General features: G+C 46.0%; 1 protein-coding gene across 1 annotated transcript in view; it reads left to right on the top strand.

The window, feature by feature from the left end:
* The window catches only part of MAML2 (mastermind like transcriptional coactivator 2), a 280,358-nt gene extending 263,706 nt beyond the window's left edge, over positions 1–16,652 (top strand). Inside the window, exons 4-5 of the mRNA XM_074957015.1 lie at positions 6,658–6,769; positions 11,350–16,652. Coding sequence (XP_074813116.1) covers positions 6,658–6,769; positions 11,350–12,329 — 1,092 coding nt within the window. The 3' untranslated portion in view covers positions 12,330–16,652. The remainder of the gene's footprint in view (positions 1–6,657; positions 6,770–11,349) is intronic.
* Positions 16,653–22,888: the final 6,236 nt, after the last annotated feature.

Below are 22,888 nucleotides of genomic sequence, written 5' to 3'. Positions count from 1 at the left end.
AGTGCAGCTGGGCCTACAGTATTTCATGAGCTGCGAAATAGAAAGTGAATCTGTGATGCCCACCCTGCTGTGTGCAATGGAAAGTAACAATTCAAGATTGCTGCTGGCATTCTTGGAGCAGCTGCATACGGTGGACCGTTGGTACTGGGCTTGGGAAACAAGCACTCAGTGGTGGGATTGCATTGTGATGCATGTCTGGGATGACAAGCAGTGGCTGCAGAGCTTTTGGATATGCAAAGCCACATTCCTGGAACTGTGTGCAAGGACACCAGAATGACAGCTGCCCTCACAGTGGAAAAGTAAGTGGTGACCAAACACATCAACGGAAAGGGCTATTTCTCCATGGTCTTGAAGGCGCTGGTGGATCATTCTGTTTCACTCACATCAATGCGGGGTGATCAGGGAAGGTTCATGATGCATGCATCTTTACAAACACTGGAGTGCACAGAAAGCTGCATGCTGGGGCTTTCTTTCCAGACTAGAAGATTCCAATAGGGGATGTTCAAATGCCCATAGTGATCCTGGGAGACCCCACGTACCCCTTGCTCCCATGGCTCATGAAGCCTTACACCGGCAGGCTAGACAGCAGCAATGAGCACTTCAACAACAGGCTCAGCTGAATGTGATTGTTGAATGTGCCTTTGGCAGATTAAAAGGTCACTGGCGCTGCCTTTTTGGCAGGTTAGACCTCATAGAGGACAATATTCCGATGGTCGTAGCAGCCTGCTGTGCTCTGCATAACATTTGCAAAGTGAAGGGGGAAAAGTTTCCCCAAGAGTGAGGTGGATCGGCTGGCTGCTGATTTTGAGCAGCGAGATACCTGAGCAATTAGAGAGGCTCAGCAGGGTGATTTTTGAATCAGGGAGGCTTTGAAGGAGCATTTTAACAGTGAGCCCCAGTAATGTGTCTTTATGTGATGCATTTGGCCAGGCAATGTTTATTTGCCACCTTGAGTGACCCCTCTAATGCTTGCTTCCTGAGCTTGAATTGTTCCTGAGCAAATGTTCCTGCCTGTAGCAACTGTGCTTTAATTTTAGCAGCAACTACCATGAGTCCTGCACAGAGGTGCTCAGACTGTCGCGCTATGAGGGACTTGAGCATTTCTGTCTGGCCCTCCAGTATCATCCACTCCTGTCCATCTGTCATCCACTCCTGCCCCTGCCTCCTCTCCAGGCTATCCAGTCTGAGTTTTCATTAATTGTCTCCATCCACGCTCTTGTTTCGCTATCTGCTGTATCTCTAGACTGCAGCACTTCGCAAAACATATCCTCCTTACTCCTCCTGGTTCACCTCCTTGCCTGATGGAGGTGCTCTGCTGGTGTGTATGAGTTGGCCCTCAAGGGCTTATCTGCAGAAGCAAAAGAAACAGTGAACAGAGACAGTATTGTGAGTGCACTCACAGCCGTGAATCATAAAAGTTATATACACCTCTTCCTCACTGTCCCTTGGCTAGCACACAGGTTGGCGCAAGTCCCAAATATGGTGAGTTCAGAGGTGGGTGATTGGGAAGGGGGAATGGGCAAGAGGGGACAATTGGTCTGGGTGGTTTGTGAAGAGGGCCTAGGGAGACAATTCTGAATATTTTTTAGAATGGTAGCTGTGTTAGTCTGTATCAGCAAAAATAACGAGGAGTCCTTGTGGCACCTTAGAGACTAACAAATTTATTTAGGCATAAGCTTTCATGGGTTAGAACCCACTTCATCAGATGCACGGAGTGAAAATACAGGAGCAGGTATAAATACATGAAAGGATGGGGGTTGCTTTACGAAGTGTGAGGTCAGTCTAATGAGATAAATCAATTAACAGCAGGATACCAAGGGAGGAAAAATAACTTTTGAAGAGGTAAGAGAGTGGCCCATTACAGACAATTGACAAGAAGGTGTGAGTAACAGTAGGAAGAAATTAGTATTAGGGAAATATTGGCACCCTTTTCCATAGGCTGGGGTAATCAAACCCAATATCTCACTCCTGAGGGTAACCCAGGATGCAAGGGTGCATCTTCTGCATATGTGTGGCTTCAGACCGGGTCCGTATGCTGCTCATGTGTGTGCCACTTTGGTCCCTGCAGAAATAATTGCTGGTTGGCACGGCAAAAGTTTCCTACAGCGGGGGGAGAAACAAGGCAGATCTACCAAGGAACCTTCAGCAGAGGATTGCAGAGTACCTACACGAATGTTTCCTAGAGATCTCTGTGGAGGATTCCCGGGACATCCCAGTGTACATTAACAAACTTTTCCACCAGGCCCACACCGTGTAGCTGTATAGGCTCTTTTGTTAATTTTTATCTCTTCTCCCTCCTCTACCATATAACAAAATAAATGAGACCTCGATCTCCTATCACCTTGCAGTATCAAAGCAAAATGCCTGCTTACCAGAGCTTGCCTCTCTTGCTTCATGCACTCCACAGCCAGAGTGCTGGGACTGGCTAGACCCCTCCAGAGTCAAAAACAGGTCCTGGCTCGCCATGCCACCAGACGACCCTGTTGCATGTCCCACATCCTCCTCCAACTCCACTTCCTCATCTACTGGGTCGTCCTCAGGGCTGACTCTGCTGCCTGCTGCCTCCTGTCCCCCCGAAGTATCCACAGGGCTCTTAACAGTGGAGGTGGGTTCGCTGCTGAGGATGGCGAGCAGCTCCTCGTAGAAGCAGCACGTTTTTGGCGCTGCACCAAAGCAATGGTTGGCCTTCCTTGCCTTCTGGCCCGCCTGCCTCAGCTCCTTGATCTTAGCACAGCACTGCTGCGTGTCTCTTCTCCTGCATGCCTCGAGCAATCTGTCCCAGATATCAAAGTTCCTATGGCAGGAGCAAAGCTGCCACTGCACAGCCTCCTCTCCCCACAGACCCAGCAGATCCAACAGCTCCAGTGTATTCCAGGCAGGAGTGTGGAAAGCCGGCATGGTCAGCTGGGGAGATGCTGTGTGAACAGTCCAAGCTGAGCAAACAGGAAGAGGAATTTTAAAAGTTCCCGGGCCTTTAAACAGGGGAGGGATGCATGCCTTTGTACCTGCATGGAAACAGAGTTCAAACTGCTGACCAGAGCGGTCAGGATGGGCATTGTGGGACACCTCCTGGAGACCAATTAGGGCAACATAAGCCTGGGCAGTGTCTATGTTGCTCTAACTATGTCACAAAAAGCTCTATGCCACTCGTTGAGGTGGTTTAATTTTGTCGGCATAGCAGGGGAGTTACATCAGTGGGAGGAGCATTTCAGTGTGTACACCTCTACTGGTTCATCGACAAAAGTCAGCTTTTGTCAACAAAACTGTGTAGCGGAGACAAGGCCCTATTCTAACTGTGATTCTGAAATTTGTGCCCTTTGAGGTTTGCAGATTACTACTTGCCACCTTCCTCAGCTCTGATCAGAAAATCTCTTCTTTTCCTCACCACAAATATAGCTTATGTTTCAGATAAAGGAGAGAGGTTGGACAGACTTTGCTGGCAGGCTGACAGAGAGAGCAGGTTGTAGAGCCTCAGAGCTGTTTGGATACAGAGGATGTTCAGCTCCCCTTGCTAGCAAGCAGATGGTGGGAATCTTCAGAGACCACCCACATGCTGCCTCTGTGAACCTTCAGAGGACACGTCCCCTGCTCACTGGTGTGCGTGCTGGGTTGTTAGATGTGAGCAGATTCCTTCTGTCTGAAGGTTTGACAACTCATGGAGAGCGTCACAACTTGGGCTTCTGGGTTTTGGCGTGTATTTGCCGGGGGGCAAAGGGGGGGGATATGCTTCTTGCTTTTCACAAACAGAGCAGTAAGCCAAGGGGCCGAGGTTTTGAGATTATTTTCCCAGCATTTTTTTGGTGGAGGCTGTTCCGGCTCTGCCCGCCTCAGACCAAGGCCCACCCTGTTCCCAAGCATGAAACACAAGTGCAGTGCTTAGCACGCTGAGGAGCAAGAGTGAGATTCAGGAGATTAAGGGACAGGAAGCACAATTCCAGGAGCGACTGGGTGTAAATCAATCCTGCTGATTTAGTAGTTTATTATTATATAAATATGTGATAAACAAATAAAGGTGAAAGCCCAAATACTTACTCATACTTGCTGACACTGAGGGTCATTCTTGGGAGGAGTCATTGCTTGTGAGCTTATGAGTAGCACTCTGGAGACATAGATTTTTAAGTCAAACAAGATTGTACTTGCTTACACACGCCAGGAGGCGTATTAGGGCTGGTCTTGTACCATCAAAATCAATGGGAGTTTTGCCAGTGTGTTCAATGTGTGTCGGCTCAAGCCCTTAATGAGGATGACATGATTTGTGCTGTTGACATGGTCAGATTATGAATCTAGCACCTTGAACTTCTTGCCTGCAAGGTGGTGGGCTCCCTCAGCAGCCAGGGAGAATTCAGTGTTGTGGCCAAGTCTCTTTTCAGGCCTTTGCCTCAGGGGAAAAAACAAACAGAAGCTATTCCCTTGGAGCAAACAGGCTGCATCTCTGTCTCCCTGGAAGAGGATACATCCCTCCCCTTACAGCGCAGCCGAATTATGTGACAGGCAGCCCTTAACCATGTGCTGGCTGTTCCACCCTGTCACAGTGCCCCGCTCTTCTCCCTCTGTCGCAGACATGGCTGTTGAAATCAGGGCCGCAGCGCAGAATCCTCTCCCCACCACAGGGTTCGGCTTCTTCAGCTCCCAAGACCACTTTCCTAGAGGAGCATGCACTTCCTGCTACCAGCACCTCTTCATCATCTCTTAGAGGCATGGGCTCACCTCTTAGGAGGGTTAGACCGACAGGCTCGGTACAAGGGCTGGCAGCCATAAGGTAGAACACGGAGGGGATTTCATCAGGGGTGCAGTCTATGCAGAATGATGCAATGGAGAGGAAGGAGGGGGATGAAAGGGATTGACATTGGGAAGAAGGGAAGGGGTAGGAAGGCTGATGGTAACAGGTTCAAACTTTAGTTCCCAAATCTCCGTTTTTCAGTTTCTTGCTTTTTCTTCTTCGAGAAGAGGCTAGTATTATTTTGGTTATTTATTCATATGGTGGCGGCGCCCAATGGCCCCAGTTTGGATCACGGCTTGATGGCATTAGACCCAGCGCCACCTCATAGTCCCTCCTCCAAACAGCTTCTAATCTAACATTATACAGAACTTGTTCTTTGAGACAAATTTTCTTCAAATAATAGTGATCACCACGTTAAATAACTGGTAACATGCAGTTTTGTCGGCTGCATTTGACATCATTCAAGCAGCATGGATCTGTAATGCTGTTTTCTCACTTTAGCTATACAACAATCCACGAAACACCTGGGCAGAGTAAGGGACTTTTTATGGAGCGGATTCGTGTAATTTGTTACATACAGTAAGTTACTAGTTATTTGTATAGCAGCAGTGCCGAAAGGGTCTAGTCAAGGATTGGGCTCCCTTCTATTTGGCACTGTAAACACACACACAGAGCGAAAAGACAGTGCCTGCCCCAAATAACTTACAATCTTAGCATAAGACGAAAGACAAGCAGATGCAACAAAGTGGTGGGGAAGCACAAGGCAACAGTGAGACAGTTTTAATTATCGTGACAAATAGCAGCCATAGCACATGAACTGCCTAACCATGGTCAGGTGTTTTTGTAGTCATTGCAGCAGAGGGGAGTTTTAAGGAGAAATGTGAAGTGGGATAATATAGTGGCTTTATGGATTTTTACAGGGAGCTCCTCCCAGCTATAAAGGGTTTCCTTGTCATGCTGTTGCTTGGACAGCATAGAGGCCACTGAATGCATTATATGCCACCATGATGTTCTGTCCTGACTCAAATCTGGCACATTACCATGTAAATACCTGTGAAGGATGGGTCTGTGTTGATGTAGTCCAGCCATCATGTTTCAGGGCTTCCAGAGGGTCTTTTGCTTCCACTGGGTCAAACTTGAAGATGATTCTCGGTGGGAAGTAGGTAGGCTTTCAGAGCAGATGACCATACCACTGTAGAGAGTGTTGGGCTACTGTTTGAGAGAGCGGGACCTGTTTAGTTAGAAAACGGATCTCTTCAATCGACAGGAGTTTGTACCATTTAATGTTTTTGATCATTTGGAGATGCTGCATCTGAATGGTGTCCAACTTCTTTTCAATCTTGACCGTGAGGGGCCATCGGAATACTGACCACTGAAGCATTATATATCTTCCGCTTCATCTCACAACTTCTCAGGCTGTTCTGTTCTTGATGAGGCACCCTATTACTGACGACACATTTGCAGTGCAGGCTTCAAGTTCTTTCTCTATGCCAATGTATAAAGGAGTGACCTATAAGAGGTGATACAAGAGAAAGCTCATTTAGATGATGAGTCAAAATCCCCATTGCCAAGTGGGCGCACTGAAGTTAATGGAGTTACACCCACTTACACCATGGGTGAATTGGACTGAGGCAGAGTTTTCGGAGTTAGTGGTACACAAAATAATGAAAAACAGATTGCTAGACTGCTGGGGCTTGACCCAGCACACAGTAATTTTAATGGGAGTAGGACCAGGTTCAAGTCCATTGAAATCAAAGGAAAGACTTCCACTGGCTTCAATAGATCAGGCCCCTAAAGAGCAATGTCAACACTTTGGTTTGCACTATCGCTGTGGCAGGGTGGGGCAAAGGGAAGGAACAGCTTCCACTTTGTAAGTGTGAGTAGAAAGTAGAAAGAAAACGAAGTAACATATTTCCATTTCTGCTCTAATTCTCTAGGAGAAAATCGCTCCTCAAGATCAATTGAACAGACACTTGACAAGGCCGCCACCAGATTACAAAGACCAGAGAAGGAATGTGGTCAGCATGCAACAAGCAAACCAGTATTCTGGTAAGCGCACTTAACCAAAAAGAAAGCCATGGTTATGCAGACCAGACAGAAAGACCCAGCAAGTACTAACAATATGGGCCTGATTCTCTGTGTAGTCACTTACATCAGTGCAAAAGCAAGTGCCAAGTGGGTGTAAAATGCCACCATTCTGACGTGGCAACATTGTACACTCACCTTGCACTAGTGTAAATAACTGTACATGGAGTAATGGAGAATAATGTCTTGAAGGTTCCTCCACCCTCAGGAAATGTTCAAGGGGAACTGTCCGGATTGAAACACATCTCCCCTAGCAGGTTCTGAATGTTGCTTCTATACTGTACATTTCTAAAACATCAATATTATAGCTATGGCATTATTGAAAAATGCTGATTATTATTATTAATAATAAATAATAATAATAATAATAATGGGAGTTAGCCAGTGTTTCATACAGTCTGGTATCAAGTATCTGACATTGGCCAGTACCAGCTGCTTCAGAGGAATAGGCAAGAAACCCCCCCTGAATGGAAGAATCTCCCCATCAGTAGATGGTTGGTTTATGTCCTGAAATCTGAGGGCCTATATCCCTAATTCATTTATTTTTATCCTATCTGATGTAATTGTGGATGAGCTCAATAACCATTTAATCATCTACTCCTTTTTTGAAACTTTGGCCCCAATGATATCTTGTAGCAATGAGTTCCACAGGTCAGTTAAGTTTTGTGTAAAAAGAAAAGTTCTTTTGATCCATTTTAAATTTGATGCCTTTCACTTTCCTTGCCCAAACTGTCTAACAGAGATAATTAGCAATATTCCAGAATAATCCCTTTGGACCAAGTTCTTTCTTCAGTGGGAGTTGTGCCTAAATAAGGACTGAAGATGGATGGATTTGGATTTTTATTCTTATTGTGTCCCCACCTTAACGGTAGGCTGCACAGCATAGAGAGAGAACAAAAATGAAATAAAAAGAGATACATAGAGAGGCAGGAAGTGAGGAAAATGCAGCAGATGAAATTAGAGTGGGATTTTATTCTGAAGAATGACCCTGTAAAAACAGGATTGTGGGATTCTGTAGCATTTGCTTTTCAGTGATCTCCATATCTAATGTGCTCAGTTCACAAGTAAAAAGGACTTTATTTTCTAACAGCCTGCCTTGTAAACTCAGTTTGGATCTGAGAGTCCAGCTGGGTTCTTTCCTTCCCATATGTCTACTTCAGTAACAAAGTTCTTCAGGTCAAGTTATGCCCCTAACATTTGCTCAAATCCATTGTCTTCAGCAAGTTTCCACAGGTGTCGGTGACTCAAATTTAGCAAACAGTTCTGTCACAGGGTGTACCTGCCCTTTAGTGCCCCCTCTTGGCCAAGTCTAGCACTGTAGGGGGGGCTCCCTGCTTCAGTTTCCCTTGATGTAATCACTAAGTTCACCAAGGCTTTACATAGGGAACAATACCCCTTCTGAGGGATCTATTTTATTAACCAAAGACCCAATGAAAATACAAGCAAGTCTTCACCTAAAGTCTTAGTGGGTTGACAAAGTCAGTCTCAGTTTATCCATTCCCACCTGTATCCACCATGCCCCTCCAGAAGTATTCTCTCAGTTTGGGTCCCTTCCCTTGAGCCAGGTCTCTTTCCACTATCTGAAAGAATCCTTCCCCAGAGCCAGGGCTCTGAAGGATGTGTCAGCTGCAGCTCTTTTGTGGGGCGGACTGTAGTTCCTGACTGGCTGGGCTTCCTGACACTATTTGGAAGTTTCCTGGACCTAGGAGCACATCCTCTAGGCTCCTTGCTCTGGAGAGTTCTCTTGCTCAGCTTTCCTGGGAGCAACTCTCCTCAGGAGTGTCCTCTAAGAACATAAGAATGTCAATATTGGGTCCATCTAGCCCAGAATCCTGTCTTCCAACAGCAATCAGTGCCAGATGCTTCATAGGGAGTGAACGGGACAGAGCAACTGATTGAGTGATCCACCCCTGTTGTCCACTCCCAGCTCTCCGGGAACCACCCCAGCGGAGCCCTGGTAACCCTTTAGCTGGCTCATTGGCTAATTAGCCAAACCAGCCAGGTAGGAATTTAGTTGCTTCCAGGTGGGGCTGGGTTGACTTGTTCTCCCTTACAGGAGCCTGTCACAGGTAGGTTGGTTCCTGACTCCCCTGAAAGGGCCAGCTCCCATGACAGTGACCCAGAAAGAATAGAACCCAGTTTGTCTGTGCTGTATCATCACCTGCAGTGCAACCAAGAGTGAACACGCCATCAGCTCTTGCAATTTGATTGGAAATCTTGTGATATTTGTTTTTTTTTCTTAAAGCCCCAGCTCCTGGAGTCCCATGATTCACTAAGACTCTCTGCTTTTATTTAAAAAAGAATAAGTTTCTAGCCCTCGTAGTTGTGGAGAAAAGTTTGGAAATATGACCCAAATACACCCTAAAACTCAAAAATCAGATGACAAATAAAAATAACCCCAATGTTTGTTGTTTTTTTAATCTCACAAATGTTATGCCAGCCTCATGACACTTTGGGGCCTGACTCCTTATTATTGAAGGTTTGGGCTTGGCAGTACCAGAATCCTAGAAATGTAGAGCTGGAAAGGACCTTAAGAGGTCAGCTAGTCCATCCCCCCATGCCAAAGCAGGATTAAGTATACTGTTATTCTGTCCCTCAAGTCACTAGCAATGATTGAATATACACAGGGAGCAGAGCAGCTTTTCCGAGTGGAATAAGAGACAGGGCTTTGCTACGAGCTTGCAGGGAAACCACCAGATGGACTGATTGGGAAACTGTTGCACAAGGGAGCAGCAGCTGGGAATCTGTTGCTTGTTTCTGGGAATAGCTGTGCTCAAGTAATGGAAGAAGGGAAACAGCTCAGAACAGCAAGAAGTTAAGTGAAATACCGTGGAGACACCGAGAGACATTATTAAGCACTGCATTCCTGGGCTCTTTTCCTCTATAATACAGTAAACCCCATGACAATGGCAGGTGAACTTGGCAATAAATTCTCCTCGGTTCCACTGTGTCCCTTGGTGTCTAAGCACTGGATATGTTGTCTGGACAACACTGCTATGGAAGACATTTCTTCCCATCTGGAAGAAATTAGAGTGAAAAATAGTTTGGTTAAAAAATACAAGAATAAAAATAGTAACGCAAAGAAAGAGCAAACTTTGTCTATTGGAGGAGATATGGAAGCAAGGTCCTGAGCACATCTGACCTGTAACAATCTCATGGGAAGGCACTTGAGTTGGGGGTGGTAGTACTCGGGGTTGTTAAAGAGCTGGCATGTTCCACCTGAGGAATGGCCTCAGACCAGCAGTAAGTGAAGTGAGTCTGTAAATGTATTAAGGCTCCTTTATTTAACCTGGTAACAGAGGCCCAATTCTCCTCTTACGGCAGTTCCATCTCTATGTAATTCCACTGATTTCAGAGGAGCTATTCCTCATTTACACTGGTGCTAATCAGAAGAGAATCAGGCCCCAGGCCTTCTTTGGTACCACAGACAAATGTTACCATATTTCAGATAAACAGTAGGCAAGAAATGAATTGTTAGTGCAGTCAAAGTTGGAGATTAATTAATGAGGTTAGTGACTCAGCACTGATTTTTACTTTGGTTCCAAAAGTATAGTGCAGCCTAGTGGCCTACTGATAGCACTCTTTGAGATTAGGGGCCCAGGATGCGCTTTGTGGAAGAACCAGTCTGGATTCTCCCAGTCTCTCATACTCCTAGGGCTGCTTCTGCTGTTGAAGTTCAGTCATGTTGATTTGGAAAATATAACTGTATTGTAAGGCCATGTCTAGGAAACAGACTGAGGGAAGCTTGTGAAGGGGTTGAAAAATCAGTGAGGATAATTAGTTTCTTGCTGATTGTGGCCCACTGCACAGATTGTGGCCCAGATACAGAGAGATCCCATTCCACACACCCCGCAGTGGGCAAAATAATAATAAGTGGTAAAAAATGATACAGCTTATGTCACGTATAAATATACATTAAAATATTAAATGTCTGTCGAAAGGGGTAAATGAAAACATTCTATTCCAATGCCTAGAAGGCACAGGGATGATGAGTATATATCCCTATTTTACATATAAGGAAACTCAGGATGATTAAGTGACTTGCCCAAAGTCACACAGGGAATCAGTGGCAGAATGAATAAGAAATCAGAAGTCCTGATCCCTGCTCTGCTGTGCTCTAATCACTTAAGTATACTGCCTCCCATACTTAGTGTTGTATTGCCGTGAAAATGCAGTAAATTCCTCTCTCCTCGGCAGTGGTTGTCAATTTTTTTGCCAAGGACCTTTTTTTGTTGTTTCTAATGTTTGGAAGAAGAAGAACTGCAGGCTACTGATACTGCAGTCAAGGCCTATGGATCTGACCCAGCTCCCACTTATGTCAATGGAGAGACCACCACTGGCTTAAATGGAAGTTGGATCTAGTCTTTCTTTGGTTCGTATGCATTTTGTAGACCTTGCCAACCAGTAAAGTCTTCATCACTCCACCAAGGGCAACATACACCATTTGAGAGCTTATGCTATATGGAAATTAGATTTTAACCTACTGCACATTTTAATGAAACAATTATCAATACAGACCTTTGTGTTTTCTTTTCATTTTCCAGGTGGTTCTCCGGCAGTGAGTATGAGCTCCAATCTGTCTTTATCAAATCCTATTTCAACTCATAGCATTTTGTCACAGAATTCTAGCCTTTTGTCAACTCCCCATGGAACCAGAATGCCTTCTATTTCAGCAGCCCGGAACATGGGCTGTTACGGAAACATTCCTTGCAATCCACCAAGCTCATACAACGTGACGTCAGGAATGAACCAAGTACAGCAACACAGAAACCAAAACCAAATCATAACCAGTCAAAATAACCTCATGATGTCTCGCCAGCCAGCCCTGGCACAAGGAAACAATGTAACAGCTTTTGGGACTGGGTCAGCGGTTAACTCTCAGCAAGGGAGAGCAGGTTTAAACCACGGAGCGACAGGTATCCCAGCACAAAGACCATCGAATGTGATGATCACTTCCAGTGCTGCTGCTCAGAACTGGGCCCCTCCAGAGGCAGCAACAAAGCAGCAGGATGCACTGAAACCTACAGGAGTTCGTTTCCCGACGAGCACTCCATATCCTAACCAGTCTCTGCAGCGCTCCATAGGCAATCCGCAGTTTCCTCAGCATGCTATGGCACCTCCAAACCAATTAACAACAGCAGCGCAAATGAGACCTCCTCTAAACCAAATGAACCAAACAATAAATGGACAACCTGTTGGGTCACTAAGAGGTTTAAGTGTAGGAGCTAACCAGATCAGAGCACAGACTGTGCCTAACTTGAATCACCCAGGAACAAGTATGACACCACCATCATCCCTGCCGTCAGCCAGTTTTACATCTACCAACCAAAACTCTAGGGCTTACCAAGGAACTGACCATGGGAATGACTTAGCCTTTGACTTTCTTAACCAGCATGGTGACAATATAGGGCCTGCACTCAACAGTGATTCGGACTTTATAGATTCTTTATTGAAAACAGAGCCTGGTAATGATGACTGGATGAAAGACATCAACCTTGATGAAATCTTGGGGAACCACTCATAAGAGACAATGCTGATGATAAAACATACATGCTCTAAGTACTAAGGGGCAGGGTTGACTATAGCTCTCTCTTTAAAGGTCAACAATCTGCTTTATTAATTTACTCTCCAGTGGTTGGGCTGTCTAAGAACCAATGGTTTAAAATAAGGATCCAAGTGGAGAGATTGCTCTGTTTGAAGAGATGGTCTAAGAACAAAATCTGATTCTAAATCTTACCCCAGATGAAAGTATAATGTAGGGTGATAGTTATACTTGTCAAGCTAAAAACAGATGAGAGGGTTTATGGCCAAGGCATTAGAAGTGCACCTGTTGTTCTCATGGGAGCTGTCTGCATTTGGCTTAGGAAGGTGTGTAACATGCATTCGGCAAACAGAAGTCCTGAACGGTATGCAGATCATGAAACTTCATGTCTCAGATGCAAGTGGCCACCTCGCTATGGGCTTAACCCCATGCAGTCCTGAGCAAAGAGCTCTGTGCTCTCCACTCTCATTGAGAGTACACTGTGCCTCACAAAATCAGGCCCTCTGTACAACTAATTCTTGTATGTTATAAAAATTGTTTACTTCTACATAGTAGAAACTCTTATTTTTCCTTTCAATTGATTTCATTTTAAACCACCTAACTTGTGTAGAAAAGGGCAAGTGGTTCCTTTCAAGAAAGGAGGAAAGCAGTTTGTGTGAGACACACCCTGGAGTGGTCACTAGCTTTTACTCTCTCTCTCTTGGGATTTGGTTTGTTGTAACAAGGGAGCTGTTTTTCCAATAGGTAATAGGTTCAGTGTAGTTTCTGGTGTAAATATGCCATCAGCCATTCCAAAATTCAAGGGCCAAATTCTGCTTCTTTGCTCTCACAGATGGTGCCAGTGACTTGAATGGACAGCTTGAGTGAGATAGAGGTGGAAGATTTGGCCCCAAAAGAATACTTCCCCACTCCATATTTGCGTTCCACATGTACCCAGCTATTTGCTTCATCCTTGCTCAAGCTCTGGGCTTTATGTGCATATGGGAAGACTTCCATTTTGATTCAGTCTGACAACATACAGCATGACTCCTGTGGAGCATATCCGTAGCTCTCTCGTTCACCAGGTCAAGGGAGTCAGAAGAGAGACACGCTTGAGCACTAAAAGTGCTGATGACGGTTTCATGGATGCTCACTGTGGGCCAGATTCCACTCACTTTACTCAGGTTGAGTCGTCCCTTGATCTCTGAGTTGTCCCACTGAAACCAAGATGTGCAGCTGATGTATTGAAATCAATGGGACTACTTGCAGAGTGAGGTACCCTTCAGCCCGAGTCAAGGTACCAGAATCTGGCCCTTCAAACCAGTTAATTCACAGCCTGGTTAAAACAATGAGGAGTCAAACTAACACGGCTACCTCTCTGAAGCCTGGTTACTCTCCCAGTTGATCTCATAGCAGGAGGATGAGGGAAGGGATACTGCCGACAAGGTGAGCAAGATGTTGCTTGCGCTGATGTGGTGAGAATCCTTCAAAAGCTAGTCTGAGTCAGATAAGGCTAGGGAATATAGAGCCCATTTGCAGATGCCTGGAGGTGACCAGGAACATATTCCTTCAAAAGGTTTCACTATACCACCATTATGGGTTTTAATTAATCCATCATTTCTTTGTGGAGAAGTTCCTCCTTGAGGACTCCTGGCATATACACACACAAGAGCAGCAGCTCCAGCACCCCCTACAGAGGGGGCATCGTGTGCCCACAATGCACTTGACCAGCTGTGCTGGCCGGGGCAGGTGGGGTCAGAGCCATGGTCCTATCCACGCCTCTCCCGCTTTCAGACACCATGAAGGTGAAATGGAGGTGGGTGAGGAGGAAACCTCTCTACACCCTCCCTGCTTTATGTGCCTGTGCAGAGCCTGGCCAGAGTCTTACTCTGAGCAATCAGGTATGGCTCCAAGAAGTAGAGCTGCATTGGGACGGTGGAGAGGGGAAGACATGCACGGCACAAGAGGTCGTGATGTCCGGAGGGATTTATCTCCAAGGAGATTCAGAAAAGGTGCATCAGCCTCCCAGTGCGGGGGCCAGGACTCTGACTACATTTCTAACCCTCCCAGACACTCCCTTTCGGGAGTGTTCAGCACTGCCAGAACCAACAGCCGCCCTCCCGCAACCACATCCCCTGGGCTCAGGAAGCTGGGCTGCCTCCTCTAGCCAATCCCTAAGGAATGGAAGGGCAGATATTGCTTAGCCCAAAAAACAAAACAGCTTTTCAGCACAAGTCAGGTAACGTCCCACCTTGATTTAGAGAGAAGCGATATGGACATATGGGAGTAGAGCGATACCAGGGGTCTGAGCCTGTGCTCCCTGGCACCTGTAGAAAGCAGGAGCAGTTCCATTTCTGTAATGGAGTTACACCAGTTTAAATCAGGTGTAAGATCAAAATCAGCCCACCTCTGTCACACATACACAGTGTCAATAAGCCGGTCAGCAGCGATGCTAAAGCTCTTGCATGAGTGAGTGATTTCCTGTTGCAACAGTGGCTGAGTATGCACTCCTCCTTCATTGCTCTTATCATGAGCCCTGAGCAAGTGGGCTGGTAACCACCTAAAAAAGCATATGCACTCATGTGACACTGCTGTCCGATAGCAAGGAGCCCCCTACCACAGTCCTGACGCAGGCAAAACGTGCATTTTCCCCCTGAACATGGAAGACTAGATCCTCAGCTGGTGTAAATGGGAACAGCTGAGACTCTGGCCCAAACACTACAAGATTTGGCCCTCAGCCTAATCCAGCATCCGTTGACGTTAATGGAAGTCTTTCCATTGATGGCCGGCATTGGATAAGGCCCTTAATTGCGTCTAAATTCTTTCACCATTGTATATTTTAAATAAATTTAAACTCACATGCAGCAAAGGCCATTTGCTGTCCTGTTAAGATATACACATTACATTTTAAATGTGAGTTTATGAATGACTTTTGTGACCAAAACTTGAACCCAGTCTCAGTTCTTAAGAACCCCGGTCTCTTTAAATTGATCTCTCTTTGTGTAACAATGGCTGCATGCACTACCCTTATATTATATTTTTCACCCTAGACCAGGAGCTCTTTGCAGTATTGGGTTGTAAATATAAAGATTTATTTGTTTTGTAAACTTTTGTAAAAACAACAAATTAATAATAATATTTTGGTAGGAATAATAAAATCATATTCTTTGGGTTATATTTATATATATGTGAAATAAATATACTATCTACAAAGTTGTATTTTATACAAAAAGTAAATGGTTACCTTTTGTATTCTAATATACAAAGTTTTGTATGGTATGATTGCTTATTTTCATCCTCAGACTTAAACATCGGGTTGTGGGGGAGGACAGAATGGGACCTTTGGGAACTTTCCATTGATTTCAAGTGGCTTTGGATCAAGCCTTTAAAAATACTTCAGATACATTCAAATCTGAAGCTCTCCTGAAACCTCAATATGAAAACATTCCAGGTTTCAACTGGTTTTTTATTGTAGCTTTTGAGGTTTTTTTATATGTAACTGTCATGTCCTTGTTGCATGTATGTCTGCTTTATACTTTCTCATATTATAAACCAGTATTTCGCTAGACAAATGGAAAGGAAAAATTGCTGTACATAAATGTTTGTGTTTTATGCATTTTTACATGTGGCTGTATATACCTCCTCGTACTATGCAGTGACACTTATTCAACGCCATTTATTTTTCACCTAACCATTAATAGTATGTTTTTTCAATAGCTATCAAAATTCCACCAAGTAAATCAATCAAAATGTTCTGGGTGTCTCTTTCCTTCATGTGAATGTCATCATTGATGTCTATTTATTCAGATATTCATTTGGTTCATTAAATTACAGGAATATTTTGAAAAAAATGCGTTCCAAACAACTTCTGTTTGCTAAGACTGTCCATTAGAGAGGGAGATTTTATTTTTCTACAGGTTGAGGCAATATCTTCATTCTTATAAATAATGACTGCAGTAAAGTTATATGTATCACAACATTTTAAAATCTGGGTCACTCTTTATATGAAGGTTCCATTCATAAACAGATTATAAGGCATTTATTATTAAGAGTTAATAAATGATTAATAGATTTTTTAGTAAAAGGTAAATTTATTGTTACAGAGCTTAGCTGGTCAATCATTTGCTTATGACCGTATATAATATCTTCCACTGGTGTACTTATAACCATTTGTAAACACATACAACTCATGTTTATAACATACAGGACTTGTAGCATATATTAATAATTTACTAATCCTTTATAAGCCTTTTATAAATGGAACCTTAATAGAAAGGTGTGACAAAACTCTGCATGGTTTGAGCTATTGGACTATGATTTGACATTTACATGAGTCAGAAATATCAGAGTACTAGAATATTTTAAATGGAACTAACATTTTTTCTCATGAGTCTAAATTGTGTCTGTTAAGCAGTGATTCCCTTCTAGTTTGATTTAAATTCACTATCCGTGTATCATTACATGTTATCGTAATCTCAAAGAATTTCAACATGTAAAAGATTATTTTGTATTGTGTGTGATTTCACATGGTTTAAAATATTAATTGTATCCTGGCTATTTTTAGAAGTTCCAGGAGTTCTGTGGAATTGATTTCTTGGCAATGACAACGTTTCATGCCCTTCAGCTACTGTTTTAGTCTCTTGGTGGGTTATGAATTAGTTCCCATTAAATCAAGGCAAGTGGGCACCTGTTCTAAGGGGAAATGTTCAATGCCAGTGTCACCAGAAGGATTTCTTATGCCATTTCAGATTTGGGGGTTAGTTAAGGCTTTTTGCATCTGAACCACTACACTGCTGCCCAACATACCAAGCCTGTGGGTCAAGACACACAGAGTGAGTTTATCTGCTTGTAGGCAAGGGCCAGCACAAAGCATATTAACTCCTTAAGTCCCATTTACAGCCTCTAAATGGGGTAAGTGGGACCGAAGTAGTGCATAAGTCTTGTCCCAGCCCTGCCAAATGTCACGCACCTTGCATAGCACTCATGCATTTTCCTACTCTCCTACAGAGTAACTGTGATTGCATACACAGCCACGGAAAAGCAATGCATTCAAGGGACATGCCATTGGCCCTTTAAGGGCCCGATGTGGGAGGGTAGCGGCTCATATTGCCCAGAAAGGAGCAGGCCAAGGAGTGAGAGTTGCTCCCAGCTAGTGAAGGCCCCCCTGACTGCTTCAGCCCAAATCCTCCGACTCCCCTTCCTCAGTCCTGTCACGGCCCCTGCACTCCCACCACACTACTCCAGCCATCCTGACCTGACCCCCATCCTCCCCAGCTCCAGTCACTTGATCTTCCATGCTTCTGCCTGCCCAATCCTCCAACCCACACACTGCTCCAGATACCTTGACCCCCAGAGTGTTACTCCTGACCCTCCCTGATCCTCCAACATTTTTGCACCACACCCCTCTACTCCAGTTACTCAGTTGTGGGCTGCTGCCCCCCCCCCTGAATTGCTGATGCCCCCACTGCCTTAAAATTGCTACTGCTCCAATGTCCATCCCCTCCTTAGTCTATGGGGATGGCCCAGTGGCCTTTCCATTCTCCCCTCTGTTGTCTGGCTCCCGCCTCATTCCATAAGGGATTGCCCTTGGGGCTCGCTGCCCCCCAGTCCATCGGGGAACACATCCCCTTGTGCTGGCTGTGCTAACCAGCTCCTGCACTTAGCCAGCTAAGTGCTAAGCCTGGCCTTTTAAAGGCAGAGCTTGGGGAAGCCCTCCCCCTGCGCCCACTCCAATAGGATGGGAACTCCTTTGGGGGAAGACCCTGACACTGGGGGGGAGGAGCCTTTCCCGGGCTCTACTTTGCACAGCAAAAGCTGGGCCAGCTCTCAGCCCCCTGCACATAGAGTCAGGGGAATCCCTGTCCCCCACCTCTGTCCATTGGGAGGGGCCCAGCCCTTCCTGCCCCCGCCACCCCCTACTGCCATTGAGCCCTCACCATCACCACCACTGCCCCAGGGACAGACCTGTTGGCACAGGGAGGCTTTGCTTCCCCAATGGCTGTGCAGCCGGCTACAGAGTTCACGGCATTCTTGCCCCAAGAGATCAGCCCCCACCCCCACTACCTCCTCTGTTTGCAACCTTGCTCCACTCCAGAGCTGGCTTTCCAGCAGTTGCTCCATCTGGCCAGGTGGAAGTGACGATGGCAACACATTCCCAGTATCCCTCAACTCTGGCCCAGGGCTCCTTGGGCCCCACGGAGAGCAGCAGACACAGTGGCAGCAGCATCAGGATGCACGGATGTATTGTAGGGGACAGTCATTGACTTTTGGGGAGAGGGGTTGGTAGCTGCAATTGACTTTGTGGAGGGTGGGGGAGACTATGCAGCTACTTGTGACATGTCTGGCTAATGCAACAAATTCACCCGCTAGGACCAGCCCTAGCTGTGAGAGAAGGTGGGAGGGAGAGGGAGTCTCAGGAACAACCTGGTCCCTGGCTAGCGGGACAGTGATGTTCTCGCGGAGACTGGTGATCTTTTATTCCTGGCAAGTAAAATCACACCTGGAGCGTCACAAAATGTCCAAACAGGGCTGACCTTCACCCATGCAGCTGATTTGACTCGCAGGAACTGCTACTATTCCAGCACTTTAAAGAATGCCACCCCATCCCACTGTAATACTGACACTGTAGGGGAAAGCAGCAAAGGGGGGGAAAACTAGGATACTGTCAAAATAAAAGTCTCATATGTTCTTAGCTTCCATCCCTGTGTTACAGATAACATCATGGATAATTAAAACCGAATGACTTAAAATTCTCAATTGCTTTACACTGTTTATGCAGTTTGTTTCCTTTTTTGTGTGTTTCGCTCAGTTCCAGCAGTGAAACTACAGGTCTGTTTCAGTTTTGTTTCTAGTCAGTTTCATTTCCAGGGTCCCATGCACTGCCACAAAGCTGTTGTTTCTAGGATCACAACTCTGAAAAGGGAATGTTTATATCCACCAAATTCTTTTGTCTTTGCATTTTTAAAAGAGTCTCATGAAAATATTGGCATGTGCAGTGTAAACACCATCATCTCATTTTAAAAAAAATAAGAACCTGAATGTTTGGTGTAAACCAAGTTGCCGGAGTCCCTATGATGCCAGCTCAGTCGAATGCTCAAACTTGAAGGCCAGAAGGGACCATCATGATCATCTAGTCTCACCTGTGCATCCCAGACCAGAGAACCTCACTCACTCCTGTAATAGGCCCATAACCTGTGGCTCAGTTACTGAAGTCCTCAAATCTTGATTTAAAGACTTCACGTTACAGAGAATTCACCATTTACTCAAGTTCAAACCGGCAAGTGACCCATCCCCCACAACGCAGAGGAAGGCAAAAAAAAACCCAGGGTCTTTACCAATCTGTTCTGTGGGGTAAATTCCTTCCCAACCCCAAATAGGGTGATCAGTTAGGGTATGTCAAATTAGGTCAAATTTATTTAAGTCGACATTTAGCCTCCGATTTTACAAAGTTGATGCTGCATGTCCCCACTATGCACATTCCGTCGGCGGAGCGCATCCTCACTACCATGGCTAGCATCGACTCACGGAGCGATGCACTGTGCTCAGCTTTCCCACAGTTCCTGCTGCCGACTGGAATTCTAGGTTAGGCTCCCAATGCCTGATGGGACAAAAACATTTTTGCAAGTTGTTTTGGGTATATATCAGCCTCCCATGATGCACTTGCCTCCTCCTTCCTTCCCTCCCTCCGTCCCTGAAAGCAATGGCAGACAATCATTTTCACTCCTAAGCCTGGGTTACCCATGCAGATGCTATAGCATGGCAAGCATGGACCCTGCTCAGCTGGACACTGTTGCTGTGAGTGTCGCAAACACCTCACGCATTGTCCTGCGATATTTGCAGAGCCTAGCCAGGAGCCGCCATGTGGAAGAATGTGATGCCAGGCAAATAGCCGTGCTGGAAGTCATGGAATGGAGCAATTTGCACATGCTGGCAACAGCAGCCGGGCTTGTTGACATGGTGGAACACCGCTTCTGGGCCCAGGAAACAAGCACAGACTGTTGGGACCACATAGAATGAGGAGCACTGGAATGAGGAGCAGTGGCTGCATAACTTTCGAATGTGTAAGGCCACTTCCATGGAACTTTGCAAATTGCTTCCTCCAGCTCTGAAGCGCAGAAATACCAAAATGAGACCTGCTCTGACAGTTGAGAAGCGAGTGGCGATAGCCCTGTGAAAGCTTGCAACACCAGATTGCTACCAGTCAGTCAGGAATCAGTTTGGAGTGGGTAAATCTACCAGGGGGGCCTGCTGTGATCCAAGTAGCCTGGGCAATCAGTTCACTTCTGCTAAGAAGGGTAGTGACTCTTGGAAATATGCAGGACATAGTGGATGGCTTTGCCGCCATGGGGTTCCCTAACTGTGGTGGGGCGATAGACAGAACGCATATCCCTATATTGCCACCTTGCCAAAGAGTACATAAACCACAAGCGGTGCTTTTCAATAGTGTTGCAAGCCCTAGTGGATCACAAGGGCCGTTTCGCCATGGGCTGGTTGGGAAAGGTACATGACACATGCATCTTTAGGAACTCCGGTCTCTTCAGAAAGCTGCAAGAAGGAACTTTCTTCCCAGACCAGAAAATTACCATTGGTGACATTGAAATGCCAATAGTTATCCTTGGAGACCCAGCCTACCCCTTGCTCCCATGGCTCATGAAGCCGTACACAGGCAGCCTGGACAGCAGTAAGGAGCAGTTCAACCATAGGCTGAGCAAGTGCAGAATGATGGTGGAAAGTGCCTTTGGATGTTTAAAGGGGCCCTGGTGCAGTTTACTCACTAGGTTAGACCTCAGCAAAAGCAATATTTCCATTGTTGTTGCTGTTTGCTGTGTTCTCCGTAATATCTGTAAAAATAAGGGGAGAAAGTTTTTGGAGCAGTGGGGTGTTGCGGGAGATCACCCGGCTGCCAGTTATGAGAAGCCAGACACCAGGGCAATAAGAAGAACACATTGAGGTGCACTGCATCTCTGAGAGGCTTTGAAAACCAGTTTCATGAATGACCCAACACTGATCTGACAGTTCTGTGTGTTGTTCCTTACCAACCTGCCCCATTTTTTCGCAGGTACTGCCCTGTAAACTAAACCCCCACCAACCACAGTGTGCACAGTGAATGAAAGCCTCTTGTCCTCAATCCATGCATTTTTATTATGCTAACAGACACTGAACAGAGACAGCAATGAATAGCAAAGATAGCCCAGGTCTAAGGGCCTGATAACACAGGGGTGGGAGGGGCAAGCACACGTACCTTATTACAACTGCATTGTCTAGCAGTCAAAGCTGTGGGAATGAGAACTTTCTGCTCCATGAACCATCTCCTGGCGTTGAGTTCAAGGGATAACGAACCTCCCTCCCTCCCTCCCCCGCATTCTAGGCCGTCTGGGAGAGGAGGATATGGAACTTGGAGAGGAGGGCAGCTGGTTTATCATTTGGTGCAACGGGACTCTAAGGTCTAGCTGCCTTTCCTGCACCTCAACTTGTCTGTTTGCTCCCGCATAAGCTGCAACATCTCCTCTTGTGTGTTATGCTCTTGTTCCCTGCATGCTTTCCTGCACTCTTGGTCGGTGCGCATGCTTTCCGACAGTGTAAGCCTCCGTGCATTCGGCTGGGCCTTGTCAGTCTTGGAGGAACGCATCAAATCACAGAACACGTTTTCCCTTGTCCACTTTTTTTGCCTTCTCATCTGGGACAGCCTTTGTGCTGGTGTGGAGGAAGCACCCACAGACAAGGTTGCAGCTACAAGGGGAAAAAAACCACAAGGGTAGCTTTACAGAACATACATTGTTGAAAACAGAAGGTTAACTCTTGCAATGATTGCAGCACTTCACAGCAGTAAATACATTCCCTGAGGTACACGGCCACATTTTGTCTTTTGAAAGAAGCACGTACCAGTAAGGTACAACACACAGCAGAGCGCTGGGCAGCAGATTTCGGTTTGCAGGCAGGCATAGTAAGCGCACAAGAAAGGATAGATGGTGTCAGGGCACAGCCAGGGACATTTTTTTGGTGGGGAAACGCTTGGCACATAAACAGGCTTTTCTGGGGAGCACCTGTTGCGTAGCTGGACTGGCTGCCACGGTATCCCGATTGTTTACCTCAGAATAAACATTAAACACAATAGCATTTAACCCCTGTAGTGTGATTACAAGTGTGCACTCACCAGAGGGGCCTTCCCCACCATCACAGTCCCGCTCCAGTGGGTCCTGGGAAGGGATTGGCTCCAGAGTTAGGAAAAGGTCCTGGCTGTCGGGAGAATGGATCCTCCGCTTGCCTGCTGCGCATTCTCCTCCTCCTTCTCCTCTTCCTCATCAACAATGTCCTCCTCCTTGTTGCCCATGGCCGCCCAGGTCCCCTGGGAGCTATCCAGGGAGAGTTATGGGGCACTGGTGGGGTCCCCGCCTAGAATCACATGCAGCTGCTCATGGAAGCGGCATATCTGTGGTTCAGAACCAGAGCAACTTTTCACCTCCCTTGTCTTTTGGTAGGCTTGCCTGAGCGCCTTTATTTTCACACGGCACTTCTGTGTCTCCCTAGAGTAGCCTTGGTCCCCCAAGCCCTGTGCGATTTTG

The sequence above is a fragment of the Natator depressus genome, chromosome 1, assembly GCF_965152275.1.
Source record: "Natator depressus isolate rNatDep1 chromosome 1, rNatDep2.hap1, whole genome shotgun sequence".
Lineage (NCBI taxonomy): Eukaryota > Metazoa > Chordata > Testudines > Cheloniidae > Natator > Natator depressus.
This window is presented reverse-complemented; position numbering and strand designations above follow the sequence as displayed.